Below are 19,012 nucleotides of genomic sequence, written 5' to 3' on the forward strand. Positions count from 1 at the left end.
CTTTACTTTTTTTACACATTTTTTGATCATTGGCCGTTGCTTTTTACGTTATATTTTTTTAGTGTTGGATTTAATGACGTCACGACTGATCAATATGATATTTATTTGTAATATAATTAATCTTTTATGTTATGTACCCTTGGACTGAATTTGGATACGCTATTTTACGATTGTAGATAGTTTCTCACGACGCTCGGCTCTGACTTGCGATTTTCGACGGTCTTTCAATAGCTTAATTCATTGTTGTATTCGTTAGCCGATGTAGTCAGATTTGCTTGTATTTATTTATTTTAAGTATTTTGATTAGGTTTTTAACATTTTTCATGTATGACCTTATATGATCTTAAAGTGATTAATTTTAATATTCTAGAAAAATGTTCAAATTATGTATTTAGTTTACGATAATAGTTGTAAACTATTAGTGTAATCTTAGATATTCATTTTTTAATAAAATTAACAACTTTTATTAGAAAAATGTAACATAGTGATACTGTAGTCAAAAGATTAATTAAGTGGACAAAATAGAAAAATAACAATAGCTTGATGACTATTGATATATCTTAAATTTTTAATAAAATTAATCAATGGACAATTTTACTATTACTTAAAACTCAAAAAACTAAAGATGTAATTTACCATTTAGGAAGGATCAAGATCCATGTCATACTTATACACTTATATCCAAAATTACTATATCTAAATATAATCTGATAAGGTAAAATCCTATATATCATATGGAATGTCCAAAGCTTCACTTATTAATAATAACCACAACTCATAAAATGAAAGTAAAATTAAATCTGTTCGATTATGAACCACCCAAAATTAAGACCATTGTTGTTTCTTCAAGGACAAAACAATATTCATTCATGCATTGAAAGCTAGTTCAGCTTTGACCCTTCTTCTTTCTCTTCCTTTTGCATGGTAGCTCCCCCCCCCCTTTTTCTCTTTCCACCTATTTTCATGGAAGGGGAAGCCATTAATTACTTAGTATTTATTCTTTACAGTAGTTAGTAAGTGAACGTGAGAGAAATATGACTTATTTTTGGTCGACTGCGAAAGCAAAGGCCTTTCAGTTTCAAAGTTCTGATCTTTGAAAATATATGCATGTGTGTGTGTGTGTATCAGGTATTTCTTTTTTCTTTTCAACTGTATTTTTATTGATTAACATATGGGTGTTGCTGGAATTTTGGATCCAATGGTGGGGCTTTTTCCCCGGAGAGATCTTTATGAATCTTCTTTACTTTGTTATCATCTTCTCCTTTTTAGTTGTTGTTCTTCTATGTTCTTTATAAAACTATGAATGACTGTTTCATTTCTGTAATTTGATTAATTTCTTGAACTCCATTTTATTTCTTAAACTTTTCAATCTTAGTAACTAAAAAGGATTGCATTTCTAGGTGAGTTAGCTGTTTTCCTTTATACCCCTATGAAATTTATCAATAATGTTTCCTTGTTGACTTCTTGTGGTTTTTTATTACCTTTTGGAGATAATATTGATCTGATTCTGCAAGCAAATCTGTCTGTACCATGTTTTTAGCCAATCTTCATTGTTTTTATTGACGCATATTTAGGGATTCCACTTAATCTTGAAAAGGGTGTTGTACAAATCTTATTTGATTCTAGGTTCCCCTAATGTTTTTTGGTGAAATAAATTAAGCAGCTAGTCATGGTTTGTAGGTTTTCATTTAGTTTTTAATGCTTTTAGCTCTGTGAATATCACATGGTTGTCAAAATTTTGTTTGCAGGTTTTCTTTCAGTTATGGAAATCAGTTTGTTGTTTGGTGTAGTTGAAGATGAAGACTGAAGACTAATCGGGTTGCCAGTAGATAGAACCGTGCACCGATGGTTGGAAGTAACATAATGGTTTGTATAGTCCAACCAGTGTAACAAATTTGCCTTCTTTCGATGGCCTTGAACTCCAGCTCCAAACCTTCCCCGGAAAAGCAGAGAAAACCATCTGTTAATCAAACGGAATTCGGTAATTCTCGCCCGCCTTCTCCTATACAAATCACAAAGATGAGCAAATCGAAGCTTGTTACACCAGGAATAGTACCTAAGAGTGTGCAGCAAGTTGCATCGAACCAAGATTCTGTTGTAATCACAGAGGATATAAAAGCGTTGAAACCTCGTAAATTAGAGTCCATTGATTCCTTGCTGAAAAAAGTAGATTCGGGTCGATCTTTGTGTAATTGGAAAGAAGTTCAGAATCATGTTATTTCTGAAGTGAGTCGGATCAGTGAACAAGAAAAGAAAACATCGGAAACATGGGACTAATTTAACTTTGGCTAAATCCAATGATGAGATCACCGGCTGCGTCAAGACTAGTGGAGATGTCAAAGTGGCGATTGTCTCGATTATATTGAGTGGAAAGAGCAGTATGTGTAGAGGTAGTACGAGCAGTGATCTGAACGATGAGAGTATGTGTAGCACCTTAAGTAGCAATATCAACAAACCCCACAAGGCAAATGATATAATGTGGGAAGCTATACAGGCTGTCCGAACAAAAGATGGTGCATTGGGTTTGAACCATTTTAGATTACTTAAGAGATTAGGCTATGGAGATATCGGAAGCGTCTATCTTTTGGAATTAAGTGGAACAAAGTGTTATTTCGCAATGAAGGTGATGGACAAAGCATCCCTAGCAAGTCGTAACAAACTTCTGCGTGCTCAAACTGAAAGAGAAATACTGCAATGCCTGGACCATCCCTTCCTGCCAACACTGTATGCACATTTCGAGACGGATGAATTTTCGTGCTTAGTGATGGAGTTCTGCCCTGCTGGTGATTTGCATACACTTCGACAGAGACAACCAGCAAAGCATTTTACCGAGCAAGCAGTAAAGTACGATTCCTCCTACTTATAACATTATTGAGTTAAACTTGGATCAATGTTCTATGATATCCAACTATTATTGTCGGCTTCTTTTGGTATTGATATTATTATTACATCCAGTATCAATGTGTTCCCATGCTGCTTGACTATAACACCGTTTGTTTCTTTATAGCTAGACGATGTTAGGTTGAAACATTGAAACTGAATTATGATAGTCATTGCTAAGTTTGCCTTCAATATGCAGCTTCTATGTAGCCGAAGTTCTACTTTCTTTGGAATATCTTCACATGCTTGGAATTGTTTATCGCGATCTGAAGCCAGAAAATGTTCTTGTTCGAGAAGACGGACACATAATGCTTTCGGACTTTGATCTCTCCCTTCGGTGTACTGTCAGTCCAACACTAATCAGGTCATCCACACTCGAGTTTGAACCCTTGCGAAAGAATCCAGTTTATTGTGCACAACCAGATTGCATCGAGCCATCATGTGTGGCCCCAATGACATGTTTTTCACCTCGTTTCTTTTCATCGAAATCCAAGAAAGACCGCAAACCGAAGAATGATACGGGGAACCAAGTCAGTCCATTGCCTGAGCCAACTAATGCTCGCTCCATGTCATTTGTGGGAACCCATGAGTACTTGGCACCCGAAATCATCAAAGGTGAAGGACATGGAAGTGCTGTTGATTGGTGGACGTTTGGGATCTTCTTGTATGAGCTATTGTTTTGTAAAACTCCTTTCAAAGGGTCCGGGAACCGAGCAACCCTATTCGACGTCATCTGGCAGCCCCTGAGATTCCCGGAATCAAACGTCATAAGTTCTGCAGCAAGAGATTTGATAAGGGGCCTGCTGGTCAAAGAGCCAGAGCATAGTTTGGCGAACAAGCGAGGAGCAACAGAGATTAAGCAACATCCCTTCTTCGAAGGGGTAAACTGGGCTCTAATCCGTTGTGCAACTGTGCAAGTCCCCCGGAAATTCCGAAACCGGTCGAAATAGAGCGGATTCGAACCCCTATATCATCAGCTGGTGATAAACCTTGTGTTCCGGCTGCCAAGGATCGGAGTAACTACCTGGATCAGAGTAACCTTGTGTTGATAAACATGTGAATATGGAAGGATAATGGTGGAGAACATGCAACCCTAAATTCAAAACACGTGAAAAACAATCCCACGAAGATCGAGGAATTAGGTAAATAATGATGAACATACATACCTTTTCAATCAAGGGCGAGCTTGATGATGACACATCACATATATGTCAAAATCTGATTTTCCTTTTTAATTTTTTTTTTTTTTACGATTGGACCAGACATTCTTGTTGGTTTCATTCAACCTTATTCATCTTTAATCTTTACACAACATATGACATCTGTTCATCGTGTCGATGCTGTTCCTTAAAACAAACCCTTAATATTTTAAAACCTTATCAATTTGGTCGCCATTTTAATTTGAAATAATTTAATAATTTACTATTAATTCAATAGTAAATTTTAAATATTAAAATTAATTTAATAGAATATGTAAGTTTGGAGACTAAAACTATTATTATATCATGTCACGTCTTCATTTTTGTTAAGTCCTCAAACTTAGCGTCAAGTTAGCACAATCGAAACCAAAATATAACATTATATATGATTTTAAAAATAATAATTAAGTGACTGAAATAAAAATACGAGTATAGATGGAACACCAAACATATAGTTTATTCTAAAATTTAAAATATGGAATATTTTATATTATGGCGATTCAAAATTTTACCCACAAGGATTCATTGAAACCTTCAAAGCCGTGTGGACTAGACTTGATTTTAAGAAAGTTGGTGAGCACTTTATGAATGGAAAAATTTAAAATTGGGGTCAAACATAATATTCAAACAAACCTCCTATGCTTAGGTTATTTGATTTTTGTAGTCAAAATCAAATTAATAATCCAATTGAATTTTCAAATTGAAATTAAAATTGATAGGACTAGTTTTGAAAATTAAATTTAATGTAAAAGTAATTACTATAAAATTTATATAATTATAAAATAAATTTAAATTAGAAATTATCATTGAACAACAAATTTTTACCAAAAGTTATTAAATAATAATTCAAATCGAATTGAATCGAATAAATAAAAAGAGATGAAATTATATGGTTTTAATAATTCTTATTTAAAAGAAAAATAGTATACCCTGGTTATTATTTAACATATATTTATTATTCATTTAATTAATCTATTTAATTCTTAATAAATTTTAATTATATTATGTTTCACTTAATTTTAGATTTATATATAATTAAATTATATATCAATTTTGAGATGACTATCTAGCTCAGTTGGTAGAACACAAGATTCTTATCCTTGAGGTCGTAGGATCGAGTCCCACAGAGGGTATTTCATAATTCGGAGGACTTCTACGGAAGTTGTTCTCAACCTGGTATTGGGGGCAGCCTACTATCTTACCTCCCCCTTATCCCATTACATATGGGAACAAGGGACAACCATTTTTTAAAAATTATATATCAATTTTGAGATGACTTTATTTAATTATTCCTCATTTACATTAATTAACTTAATTTAAAATATATAATTGAAAATTTGATTAAAATACAAAAGTCAACAAAATAAAAGAAAAAATATATAATCATCTAAAAGTTAATACATATGGTTAAACTAAGTTTAAGAATAATAAAAGAAAAACCAAAAATGTAATTATCCTTCACAATTAAATAATTTAAGAGTGATAAAAATAATTTTTGAATTCAATAAATTTAGGTATAAAGTAAAAATTATTCCTCAATATTTATATATATGATCACTTTATTCATTTATTTATTTATTTTTAATATTGTAACTTCCAAGTTTCAATTTTTAAATAAAATAGACCTTATTGAATGGAAACCGTTAGTTAACTAACGATAAACACATGTTGTTGGCGTAATATTTTTACACCTGTTCAATTTCTAAATTGACACATAATGCATCATCACTTTTGAATGATGTGACACATGCTACGTCAATAATTGAACACATGTAAAAATATAACATTAATAATATGTATTTACCATTAATCAGCTAACGATTTTCATCTAACATAATATATTTTGTTCAAAAAAAATATTTGGAGTTAAAATATTTCAATAAAAATAAATAAAGTGATCATTTGTGCAAACGTAGAAGATAATGTATCATTATACTGGATTTTTATTATTTTTAATCTAAATTTATTGAATAGAAATATTGTAAACATAAGTAGAAAATAAGTAATTAATTTTTTTAAATTTATCTTTTTATTTAAAAGTATTTTTGTAGAAAAACAGAATTGCAACGAAGGTTGACAATTATAACCATACATAATTAAGATATTTTCTTATAATCATTTATGCAAGAAATTATTCACTTAAAATCACACAATAATTATATAAGGAAAATATTAAAAACCTAACAAAAAACTCGAACGAATGATAGATATAACCAAATCTGATTGTATCAACAAACGAATCACAAAAGGAGATTAAACTACTAAAAGACCACCAACAAATTTCAAATTAAAGTCAAATATGTGAGAAAACTCTCCACGAACGTAAATTATGTATCTAAACTTAATTTTAGAGTATAAAAAATAAAAAATTTATATGATAATAAATAAACATTATATTAATAAGTCGTAGTAATATTAAATTTAATCTTACAAAAAACACGAAAAATAACTAAAATATGCTAAAAAATAGAAAAAGAAAACGTATCATTAAAAGCTGGAAGGTGATCCTCAATGTATGGTTTAGTGACGAATAGCTATAATGTGAACATACATCAAAGCAAATTGCCTTTTTTACGAATTTAATAATGTCAAATGTTATCAGAATTTATTTTTCTAAATGATAAATTTTTCATGGAAATGTCGAATTATAATTGTATACATTGGGTTTATTTCATCGTACAATTAAAAAAATTATAATATAATACTTTTTTAATTAATTATTGATATTCAATCTATTGACTGATTAATCCAGATCGAGTACTACAGATATGAGAGTGATTCTCTCAACACAATTTGCTCTATTCATAAATGTCAGGATGAGGGTTGACAGATATTATACCTTCGGTCCTTTAAAAGTTTTATGTTTAAAAATTAAAATAATATATTTTAGTAAAAATATTAATTTTAGTTCCATATCTTTAAAATTATATAATTATAAATTAAAAATAATAAAATTATACATTTAACCTTTCAAAATTTTGTAATATAATTATAATTCTTAAAATGTTTTGTAATTTTGGTTTTGATTATATTTATAAATTTTAACTTAATTAATTTGTTATAAACTATCAAATCATTGTTACTCTAAAATCATTTGGAATTTACACATATTAATTCAATATAAACAACTTTTATATGTACAATTGAATTAAAATTAAAATCTTATATAAATTTGACCCAAAAAATATACTGAATTACAAATTAAAGATCATATACCGAATTACAAATTTGACCAAAAATACGTCACCGGGCTGCGGAAAAACACCGTATGTCAAACTTTTATATGTACAATTGAATTAAAATTAAAATCTTATATAAATTTGACCCAAAAAATATACTGAATTACAAATTAAAGATCATATACCGAATTACAAATTTGACCAAAAATACGTCACCGGCTGCGGAAAAACACCGTATGTCAATAAAGATCCAATATTTATTTATTTTTTCTGCAGAAAAGTTTTCTGGTTTTTTTATTTATTCTTATTCTTATTTCTTTTGAAGATTCTTGAGCTTAAATTTTCAATCTTTAAGCTACAAAGATAGCAAGAGGGAGGAAGTAGGTAGAACCAGAGCTTCTGAATTTAGATAAAGTAATAATTTTTTGTTATCGGAATTTGTTTTTTACTTTGTTTTTGGTCCTTCGTGAGAAAGGAAAGAAAACAAAAGGAAAAAAAAATGAGCACTGCTCATCAAGAAGTCATCAAGCAATTTCTGTCTTTGATGGACAATGGTGAGATTGAAGTATTAAAAAATATTTTTTTTAATATTTTCTTTTTGATATGCAAATAACCAACACTTATGATTTTTCTAATTTTCCTTTTGGAAAATTTGACTTACAGTTGATGAGAAAATGAAGAGCACATTTCAGGTCAGTTTCTTTTGATCTGCTGTGGGGTTTGCAATCTCATGCTTCTAGTTATGTGAAGTTGTAGTTGATTCAGTTTATATAACTTTCTCTTGCTCACTTTTTGTACTAGAGTATGGGGTGATTCAATAGTTGTGTATGTTGGCAAAGAGTTACATATAAGCTAGTTGATACTTGCTAGTTTTATCCTTAAGTTAATATGACTCTAAGGTTTGTTCGATTCGGGTACATATCGAGCTTTTCCATATATTTGGAGGACCATATTTCCATACCATGTGCCGGACATGGATGCTTCTAGAAAAATGAAGAGTCGGGATAACATAGGATCGATCTTTTGTGATTGGTTACTGAAATAGAATGCTAGCTTGTTAGTGATCATTCAACAGTGGGATGTGCAATTGTACTGTAGGGATCATCTTAAACGATTTGTGTATGTTTGATATTAACTATTCAAGCTAGAATACAAAAGTATCCCTTTTTGAGGTGTTTCGACAGAATTAAGTTCCTTACATTTATCTTTCCCTGATTTAGTTTGTCTGCCGTGCTTGTATGCTGCCATACATATACTTTTTATGCACTTTTGTGGGTGGAATGGATGAATACAACCTTTCAAGATACATGTTTTGTACTATGATCTGCCAATATGTAATTTAAACTCGAACTCTTTGGTCTGCAGAATATGCATCATGGGTATCCATCGGAAAGTTTAGTGCGGTTCCTCAGAGCGAGAGATTGGAATGTTCAAAAAGCCCATAAAATGGTGGGATTCATATGGTGCACTGAACTATGCATTAAAGATCTCTTCTTTTTCATATATTAATTCGTAATTTGTTGCCTGCTTCAGTTAATTGATTGCTTGCAATGGCGAATACAAAATGAGATTGACAACATATTATCGGTGAATTTCTCTATCATACACTGATTCTTAATACTTTTGGTTTATGAAATCATGTTGTTTTATTAGTTTATGAAATCACCTTTTCTTAATTATGTAGAAACCAATTGTCCCCACTGACTTATACAGAGCGGTACGAGATTCTCAACTTGTTGGATTGTCGGGTTACTCAAAAGAGGTATTTTCTTATCATTCTGATATCCATGTTCGTTGTGATTTTCATATATACATAATGTGGAGTTGATCTCTTGTACTTGTTTTAGAGCTACTAGGATCCCTTCAGAACAAAAAAATTTGTAACGTGATTAATCGACACATGCATTCTTACATTTTCAGGGTCTTCCTGTGGTTGCCATCGGTGTTGGGCTCAGCACATACGATAAAGCATCAGTAAGGAGATGATCTATTTAAATTTTTTCATTTCAGCATGTAGAATCTGGTTTGATGTTGAAAGAAATCATCCAAAGACTTGTCATGTTTGAACTTGAAACATTCTAGAGTTTAATTGAGGGGCATGATGTTCTTGACACATTCCTCTATTTCCTCCTTACCTTGACATACAATATTTGGCATTCTTTTTCCTCTTCCATGACCCTTTTTTCCTTCTCGTGGACATGCTTTATTGTTAATGCAGTGTCTGAAGTTATTTCTATATTAAATTTGTAATTCTTTTGTGTTCTAGGTGAATTACTATGTACAATCACACATTCAAATGAACGAATATAGAGATCGTGTTGTATTGGTGAGTATGGACTTTGGCAATATGATGTTTGATGATGTTTCTCATGTATTATATATAACATGTCGCTTTTGTTATAGCCTAAGGCCTCAGAAAAGTATGGACGGCATATTAGCAAATGCCTGAAAGTTTTGGATATGACTGGCTTGAAGCTTTCGGCACTGAGCCAAATAAAGGTGTGGTTTATAGTATGATATAGCCTTTTTCCTTACAATCTCTTTGAACTGTCTCTCTTTCTCTATCATAGTATCTTTAAATGTCAACTTATTACAAAATGTGTCACGAGTAATTTTTTATCTTTGTATTAAGCAAGTTTGTCGTGTATCCGTTTACGTATATGTTGTTTTGAGTCCCAAATTTCAGAACTACTTGAGAAGGGTGATTGAAATGTGCTAGTTACTGTATCAATACTTCCTCTTTCTAATGCTGATCCATCTCTCATCCTATTTGCCAATGCAGCTATTGACTACTATAACAACAATTGATGACTTGAATTATCCTGAGAAGACGGAGACATATTATATTGTCAATGCTCCGTACATATTTTCGACATGTTGGAAGGTTCTTGCCTTTCTTAATACCCGCATTCTCTCAGCTGAGTCATACAAAATATAAGCCTAATGCTTCAATACAAATGTTGGCAGGCTGTAAAACCCCTCTTGCAAGAAAGGACGAAGCTGAAAATTCAGGTGCTTCAAGGTTGTGGAAGGGATGAGTTACTGAAAGTAAGAAAATCCATTGCATCTTTAGTTGTGAAACTCTCTCGAAAACATGTTTCCTTCTCAAATATCAGCAATAACATCTTGTTTTTTTTCCTTCATAAAATGTACTTTCTTTGGACTCGGAAGTCCATTATTGTTTGCTGTTATGCTTCTGTAACATGAAGAGGATTGTTGTTGGTCTCGAGTTCGTATTCACCTATTTTTGGTAGTTAATGCTTTCGTTTTTACGATAGCCTGTTTATACTTACCTTCAAAAGATCCAAACCAAATACCTTTCCTAGTTTTGTGTACTGTTTTGAAAGGTAAGGATGTATGAAAAGATAGCTTTAAATAATGAATTGCTTCTCTTGGTAGGTCCTTTTTATACATACATACATACATACATACATACATACATATACAAACATTGGGAATCATGTTTGACATGTTCATTTGAACTATGCCAGATAATGGATTATTCATCCCTCCCACATTTTTGTCGAAAAGAAGGCTCGGGGTCATCACGTAACAGCAGCAATGGAACGCTAGATAATTGTTTCTCATTAGATCATACCTTCCATCGACAGCTTTACAATTACATAAAGCAACATTCAACACTTGTAGAGACTGGTTTGCTCAAACAGGGGTCGGTTCATGTAGATTTTCCTAAGCCGGGTCTAGAAGAAACTGAAATTGCAAAGACCGTAGAATCCGAGCTTCATAAGCTTGCAGACCAGAACGCTCTATGCAACTCATTAGATGGTGTTAAGGTAAATGGTGTTTAGATTTTTCGATAATATACCAGTTATTTGTTGCCAGTATGTGATCACATGGCAAAAGGCTTGTCGAAAACTACTTTAGAATGAGGGATGACCTTGTATCTCAACTATCAAATGTATTGCCAGAGCTTTCTTGCATCGGCTCGACGCTGGTTTGAAAAACAACTGAACTGGTGTAACTTGATATGGTTGTATACTAGTACATTTTTTTCCCTGAAATTCTGTCAGAAACATGATACTCCCTGTCCGAATAGTATCTGAATTCGGGAATGAAAATACAAATGGAGTTTCGTACCAGCAAATGGAGACTTTGTAGATCATTAGACATTAGTATAGCATAGAGCAGCAAGACAACAATCACAAACATAGATAACTAAAGGAAGAACCTTGGGCAGTGTACTCTCCACCAGCAATTTTGTCGAGCCAAAATCTGATATTTCTGCATTGTAGAGTAGTTCTGCAGATGAAAACAAGAACCAAAATCGTTTTGTATTACTTTATGCTTTATGATTGAAAAGTAATGATCTTGAGTCACAGTGCATAATCTTATGATAAACATACAATTTTGCATGAAGGAAAGAAGGATTAATCCCATCAAGCAAGATGGTTTTCCGAGCTTCCCTTTGCATGAACTCAGCATACGCAAAGATGAAAATGTGCTTCAATTTCTTTTCCATGAGCTCATGCAGAAGGACAGCTTGGAAAACCATCTAAATGAATTAGTTTGCTCAACAAAGAAGACAACAATGGTTGTGGTTTATAAGAGAAATAGTTGTTGAGGAGAAGGGAATTGGTCAAGAAAGAATCTTTCGAGATTTGGGGAGCGAAGAGTAGATAAAGAGATGAAAACGAGTTAGCTCTCTTTCTCAAATATTTATCGGCCATCGTTAATTTTTCTTTTTCTCTCTCTCTATGCAATGACACAAGTCTTGATGTTAGTCGTCGATTAATTACGCATGTATATACACATGTTTAATTTAGCCATTCCTAACTTGGATTAATTATATGTTTAATTTCTCTGAAGCCTTACCAAATAATGTGATAAATGAGATGCATGCATAAATTTGTGCACAAATAATCCCAAACAAAGCAGTGCCATTTCCTTTTCCCATCCAATCTAATCTAATCCGAGTGAAGAAAAAAAATGCAAAATAAAAAAAACATTGACCGTATTTTACGTTCTGTGAACAAAACTGAACTTGTATTCCTTTGAGAATGAGCTGCCCATGTATATATAGTATCATATCTTGCTTCTCATTCTCACCAAGTTTGCTAGTGTTTCTTGAGCAGCCAAGGTCTGGGCATGATTGTGCCCCAGCATGACCGTCCGAATACTAATACAAGTTCGGCACAGCTCTTCACCGCTATCGAAATGGCCACCTCTCAGCAGCAGCTTGGCTCTGGTTTCCAGCAGGGTGGCCTTCAGCAATGTCACTTCTTGCCATACGTACTCGTCCACCCTTTGCTTCCCTTGTAACTTGTTCCTCCAACACAGCGGCCCTTGAACACAAGATACGAACGACTTCTCTACTTCCTCCAACACACTCGTGCACACCTTCAATAACTCCAATGCTGAGTTGCATCTCGAGAATTTCGTGAAGGCTCCGATCGCCAGTGGTAGTGCCGTCTTCTTGATATATGTCACCATATCTATTGCTTTTAACTGCACAACGGGAGGTTCCGACTTGAACCCGAATACGAGAAATGCAGTAGCCCATAGGTGATCGGAATTCAGCAATGGGTTCCCGATCTTTCTTATGCTGAGGACAGTGCCTTTAGCTGCCGATAAGCACTCTTTTCTCTTTGCAAACGCTTGAGTTATAGGATGGAACTGAATCCAACATCCATTCTGCCCGTTGGCTCTTCTTGTCAATCCTAGCTTCACGAGGAGATTGGCACAATCTTCGTCGCTTTGAGTAGCTAAACCGCATCCACCGCAACAACTGAAAGTGAGACTTAGACACTTGGTCCATCTTTTGAATCTGTTTCCACCAACAGGCATGTACTTGGCCGCAGTAGCTAGCAAATTTGCCGATATCGGTGATGGGGCAAACCAAGCACCAACAAGAAGCATTCGCGAGGCTAGAATACCGTTCCTTCTGCCGTTGACTTGGTGCAAGACGGCGAAGCAGAAACATAGAATTTTCATCAGGAAAGGATTGTGTTTGAAGAACTGCTCATCAGCGGGTGAAGTAGAGCCATCTTCAAGTGAAGTAGAGACCTGGTTCACAGCTTCAAAGAGTTGAGATGGAGAAATGGGCAGTTTAGAAAGTAGTGAACCGATAATCGACAAACCAAAGCTCAATCTTCCCAGTTTCTCATCAAATTTTCTCAAGAACTCCATCTCATCAGCCGGGTAATCCTTTTTCCTTCTTCCTCGTACTAATATCATTGCATCAGATAAAGGCAATGGAGGAAGCTGCATTATGTCGAAATTCATCACCTTTAGTAGCCTACTTGTGATGATCACATGAGTCCCTCCGGTGTTCCTAGGAATCAACTCATGCAGGTCTTTCCCTTCCCACCACTCTCGTTCCGTTTCGAGATTGTCGATGATCAAAAGATAAGGCATGTCCCGAAACAGCTCCCTCTTCACCCGCTTGAATGCTTCCAATTCTTGATCTTCGAAGCTTCGAATTTGGCCCCTTTCCTTCTCCTCTTCGGCACTCACATCCAATCCCAAGTTGAGTGATAAATTCAGTATATTCTGCCGGAAATATCTAGCTTCTCCACCAACCCAAAGAACCAACTTATATCTCTGGGCATATCTATAGGCAAACTCAAGAACAAGCTCCGTCTTTCCAACGCCAGGGACACCATTTACGCAAATGACACCGCTGCCTAAGCTCTTGTAGTTCCCACTTTTCGACTTCTTGAATTTCGATCTTTTCATCGAACTTCTCCCCATAACTGGTTCAATACATGCCTCAGGCGTAGGCTCTTTGCTCTTACCGAATTCCAGATTGATGAACCTCCCCCTAGTGGAAACATTATCACTTTCTTCTTCTGCAAGCCCTTCGGATTGTCCGCTCGCTTCGCCTTTGATAATGGGCATCATCGAGCAACAATGATCTTGCTCAGCAACTCCAAATAAGGCAGATTCAATCTCCACAATCTCCTTCTCTCTTCCCACAAAAAACCTGTTTCTGGGGAAGGGCAGCAACTCAAATCCTTCACCAACAAAGTCTTTCTCTGCCACACTCTTCCTCCCAAGCTTAGTTCGTAGTATTACTGCAGTTTTAGCTACACAGCTTCTCCAGTTACCCTGATTGGCTTCCAGTTTGAACTCGTTACACTTGATTACTCCTTCGATTGCTTCTTTGCATTCTTTATCAAGTGAATTGCAGTTGAGAAGCCCAGTGATATCGGCCGGTCCCGTGTCGAAGAATAGTGGGATCAAGTTCTTCTTTTGAGTAAAGAATCTAATTTCCTCCAAGCTATGATGGTTGAGAAAGCTACAACTGGTGACCGCCACGACTCCATACGTGACCGAGCAGATGATTCGGTCCGCAATCTCATGGCTCTGAGTATCCGAATACTTGGCTCTATCCGCAACAAAACAAGCAATCCCCTGAAGCTCCAGCTCCGACTTAAGCCACTTACAGAAGCGACCCAAGTTAGGATTCTGACCATGGAAGCCGATGAAAACATCACAACTCCGGAGTTTGGCATTAGATGCCGGAGAAACAGGAGCTTTTGCGAAGGAAATTCGAGGCACTGGAAACGAGAATGAGACGCGTGGACCAGGATCTGGAACTGGAACACAAGTTACAAACTTGAGCTTTGGATACGAGGGGTCATCGGAGTACTCGTACTGGTCCGATGGTGGAGTGTAGGAACTACTCGGTATATCATCGGACTGTGAATCCCCTATGTGTGATGATGAGACTAGTGGCGACGATGAAAGAGAGACAAGAGCAGGGTTACAGTTAGAGTTCTCTTGGGGTTTCGGGATTGTGGCCCTCGGTGATATATACGGCGACTGCAAAGCGGAAACAAAGGCGGACGATGGTGGGGACACCAAGGAAGGAGAGTTGTAAGGAGATGACTCCATTGATGATTTTAAGCTCGGAGAATGCAGATCCTTAGCGGTCCAAGCTAAACCATCTTTATCTTTACCAGTTGTCTTAATGGTGAGCCCTGCTACTGATGCTTCTTCTTCAACCATTTCCATTACAGTAGATCTAGTGTTTGTACAATGTTTCTTCTCTAAAGCCTACACCATGATAGAGCTTGTACTTTCAAAAGTTACCATCAAATTTAACAAAGACAAAGTGTAGAAACAGATAAATAAAATCTGAGACCCTTTCCCTTTCCCGGGTTCCTCCTGCATCAATTATCTCTCTGGCAGATAATAATTGAGTGAATGGGCACCGCCTCTGACCAGCGGCTACAGTACAAGTTGAATGCAATAGTTATGTCAAATGGAGAAATCTGCATGTGATTCTCAGACTATTATCTCACTTCATTATCAGTGGGTCTTGCTTCCATTACAGCTAACACCTATTTCTTCTCTTCTTTTGCATAACAAAAAGGAGAATTATAGTCCATTAAAAACCTTCATAACTATATAACCTTTGCCCGCTAGTAGGATGCAATTAAAACACCATAAATTTACTTACCTCACCTCTGTTTTACTTTGAAGCAATGGAAAACAAGAGAAACCATCTGCTGCAAAAAAAAGGGCATCATTTCTATCTTTTTCTTTCCCCTTTTTTTAAAATCTTCTCTCACAAAACCAAGCTGTAAGAGAATAGGCTGGATTAGTGGGGGCTTGAACATAAAATATTAGAAAAATGCTTAAAAAGAAGTTGCAGAGAGAGTTTACTTGCATGAATAATTTAATAGATTGCATTGGGTTTAGGCCATTGCTTTTTGTTTTATGTAACATGGGGGTGGATTCCTTTGTCTCGGAAGCCAAGGATTGGTCAGAGAAAAACTGAGGGGAAAAGGGGCATTGGAAGGGGGAACCATGACTGGTTTTTATATTAAGGATTTCAAAGTTTGAAAACAACATTAGAATAATGCAAATCTATGTTTAAGATTCTGCAGATTAGACAATGAAGGAATTGTTCGAGTGTTGGTATTATGTTGATGCAGTGTTCATTTATTTCATCTGGAAGTGTACACATCACATCTGACACCATGTTAAACTTTTTGCGCCGGAAATTGGACCCAAGACCAGTCCAACTGAGAACTGAACAAATACTACGGCCTACTCTATTATTCATCTTCCTCGCTAACATTAGAATAATGCAAATCTATGTTTAAAATTTAATTTTAACATCTTTAAAAATAATATATTACTTAATAATTTATTTTAATTACTTAAGAATAAATAAAATTCATGATTTATATACTAAAATATTAACAGTGAGTTATTATAAAATATTTTTTATTTATATTTTTAATTTACAATATAATATCTATAATGTATTTTTTATCTTTTTACACTAATTTTTTAACAGTAATTTCAAATAGTTAAATTTTAAATTATATTTTTATATAATATTTTTAAAATTTTATTTCTACAACACATTTAAAAGTTACTTTTAAAAAATTATACTAAACTGACCCTAAGAAAAGCCAACTTGTTTTCACTTCAGCTATACGAACATCTTTTTGTTTCTTTCTTTGCATTATATTTGATAGTTGTGGCTTTTATCCGGGAGATAATGCAACTGTTTTTTAAGATGGACACGTATTAATTTTGAAATCTAAATTTTTTTTATTAATTATTTATTTTATTGATTATATTAACTCTAAAATTTATAAAAAATTTAATATTATTAATATATGTACATTTTTGCTAACAAATATTTTTAGATCTGCCATTGTTTTCATCTTATTTAAATCCATTGCTTTAAAGCTTTTTAATATATATATATATATATATATATATATATATATATATATATTATGAGTTAAGATTCATTCATCAACAATTTTAAAAAATGTAAAATTAAAAAAAATGTAAATTGATATTGCAAATATATATATACTCGTCATTCCCGAAAACAGGGGAAGCAAGTTGACGAGGGCAATAACTTTAGCCATTAATCTTTACAAAGACGTGAGGGGAGATGCAGCTCTACTGTAATTGATTGAACCTTTCATGGTTCTTATTCAGATCATTCAGTTTAATGAAAGTACCCTAATTGCTCCCCCCAATGCTTTGAACAAACTCTTGAATGCCAAATAAAGGAAAATTCATGGCACTCAATATTCAAGTCAAAGTGCTCAAAAGCATTAACCATTCGTTTTATCCAGGACACACCACTCCTAAAAAATTTGGGATTCAAATTAGACAACTCTACCATGAAAACTTCTAAAGATATTGATCAAGTTGTGAATCTCAGTCATTTTTACAATTCGCGATAAGTAAAATGAAATAGGAGAATGTGCTTGTAAGTGAAAGAAATTTTTTCTACAATTTATTAATTTTATTATTATTGATGTGATCAAATGGGTTGTTGTAGCGATCAACGGTTTATCCCTTTTGATTTGGTTGGAGTGTCGTAGTCGATGATGAATCGATCGTTGAACGATATCGAGAAATTTTATCTCTATAAAGAAGTATAAGAGATGAATAAGGGTGAGGTGATTTAATTTGAATTCTATCCATTCTTTCAATCTTGTTCGAGAGGTTTTATAGTGACTCTTGGAGTTGATTTCAGGTGTAAGGTCATTTTGGCTACCCGTAGATTGGAAGACAAATTAGGTGGATACAGTCGGTTGGGAGTAAATTTAACTCTAGTAGGTCATGTGGGCATGTCAGATGTCATATCAATGAATCATAATTTTTTGAGGTCCTTTTAGAGACAGTCTCCCTATGTCTTATGGAGCTCTCGAAGTTCATTCTCTAGGGTGCTCTTCCAAGATCTTACCTACAGAGAGATTCTTTCTCTGGAGACTTTGCGATGCAGATGTAGAGATGACCTGCATAGGACATTTGGTAGAGGAACATCATTTGTCCCTCATTAGTCGAGGAAATGTCATAAAGTGGCTTGACTCAAGACTTAGTCATTGAAGTGTTACAAGTCTTTAATAAACTATTTTTGGGGAAATGTCGGTTTGATTGTTGTTTCTTAAACCACTCACAGACATAAATGTACGACGTCTTGTGTTTAGCGCGATGGGACAATGCGTTGTTTTAACCGTTGAGAATGTATTATTTCGTTCGACTATATAAGGAGGATTGGGGTTGACAATCGTAAATCCTTCTGTTCATATCTTTGCTCTCATTGCACTATTTTCTAGAGTTTGCTGTTGTGATGATGAAGAGAAGGTTCAAGCCAGCAAAGTGCCGGAAGGATTCGAATGTGACCGTTCAAAGATTGTCTCTTGTTAAGGATAATAACTCCAACACCTCTGTAGTTCTTCTTCCTCGATCTCTTCTGATTCTTCCTAATCCTTCTTTTTAATTAGAGTTTTCAAATTATGAGTTTATATTTTTATTATAAAATGATAACATTAGTGGTTATTTTGTTAGTTTTAAAACTTCAGTGCTGAAACAAAATTGTACTCATACTTCAATTACCACTTACATAGTTTACCCATCTTTTAATTTCACAAATGAATTTAAGAAGCCGTAAATATTCTTAATTGTTATTTAAATTAATAAACAAATAAATGGAATATATGAATTCAGTAATAAACAATCATCATAGTGACTGGTACGTACATCAGCACCACCATTGTTCTATCCATATGAGGGGTAAGTAGAAAGCAAATTCAGCCCTCTGCAATGCGGACGATTTCAAATCAAGTTACTACACGTAAGAATAATATTATCTAACAGGCAGAGCTTATTATTGCATTAATCAGCTGCTTTCTTAACGATTTCTTATTAGCCAGATCAAATGAAAGGAACAGCGATAACCAAGTCATCATCATATGCATCAAAGAAAACCCAGAAAATAAAGCAGAAGAAAAGCAATAAATTTTTTTT

General features: G+C 34.2%; 2 protein-coding genes and 1 pseudogene across 2 annotated transcripts; 2 read left to right on the forward strand and 1 right to left on the reverse strand.

Moving 5' to 3' along the window:
* Positions 1-1,249: 1,249 nt before the first annotated feature.
* On the forward strand, positions 1,250-3,955 carry LOC120219552 (annotated as a pseudogene).
* Positions 3,956-7,567: 3,612 nt separating this feature from the next.
* LOC120219553 (phosphatidylinositol/phosphatidylcholine transfer protein SFH1-like) lies at positions 7,568-11,321 on the forward strand. The gene is made up of 11 exons (XM_039216380.1): positions 7,568-7,812; positions 7,922-7,950; positions 8,624-8,707; positions 8,792-8,845; positions 8,943-9,020; positions 9,179-9,232; positions 9,525-9,584; positions 9,662-9,757; positions 10,041-10,142; positions 10,226-10,306; positions 10,750-11,321. The coding sequence occupies exons 1-11, from the start codon at positions 7,758-7,760 to the stop codon at positions 11,065-11,067; spliced, it is 1,011 nt and encodes a 336-aa protein (XP_039072311.1). The 5' UTR covers positions 7,568-7,757; the 3' UTR covers positions 11,068-11,321.
* Positions 11,322-12,233: 912 nt separating this feature from the next.
* Positions 12,234-15,269, reverse strand: LOC120219555. The gene has a single exon (XM_039216382.1). The coding sequence runs from the start codon at positions 15,233-15,235 to the stop codon at positions 12,302-12,304; it is 2,934 nt and encodes a 977-aa protein (XP_039072313.1). The 5' UTR covers positions 15,236-15,269; the 3' UTR covers positions 12,234-12,301.
* Positions 15,270-19,012: the final 3,743 nt, after the last annotated feature.

The sequence above is a fragment of the Hibiscus syriacus genome, unplaced genomic scaffold (assembly GCF_006381635.1).
Source record: "Hibiscus syriacus cultivar Baekdansim isolate YM2019G1 unplaced genomic scaffold, ASM638163v2 tig00110206_pilon, whole genome shotgun sequence".
NCBI classification, from domain to species: domain Eukaryota; kingdom Viridiplantae; phylum Streptophyta; class Magnoliopsida; order Malvales; family Malvaceae; genus Hibiscus; species Hibiscus syriacus.

Excerpts from the sequence above, each read along its gene's own strand:
- LOC120219553 (XM_039216380.1), top strand. The coding sequence starts at position 7,758 with ATGAGCACTGCTCATCAAGAAGTCATCAAGCAATTTCTGTCTTTGATG. Across the intron at positions 9,021-9,178 it reads TGTCGGGTTACTCAAAAGAG|GGTCTTCCTGTGGTTGCCAT; the intron begins GTATTTTCTTAT and ends TTACATTTTCAG. Across the intron at positions 9,233-9,524 it reads GCACATACGATAAAGCATCA|GTGAATTACTATGTACAATC; the intron begins GTAAGGAGATGA and ends TTTGTGTTCTAG.
- LOC120219555 (XM_039216382.1), bottom strand. The coding sequence starts at position 15,235 with ATGGAAATGGTTGAAGAAGAAGCATCAGTAGCAGGGCTCACCATTAAG.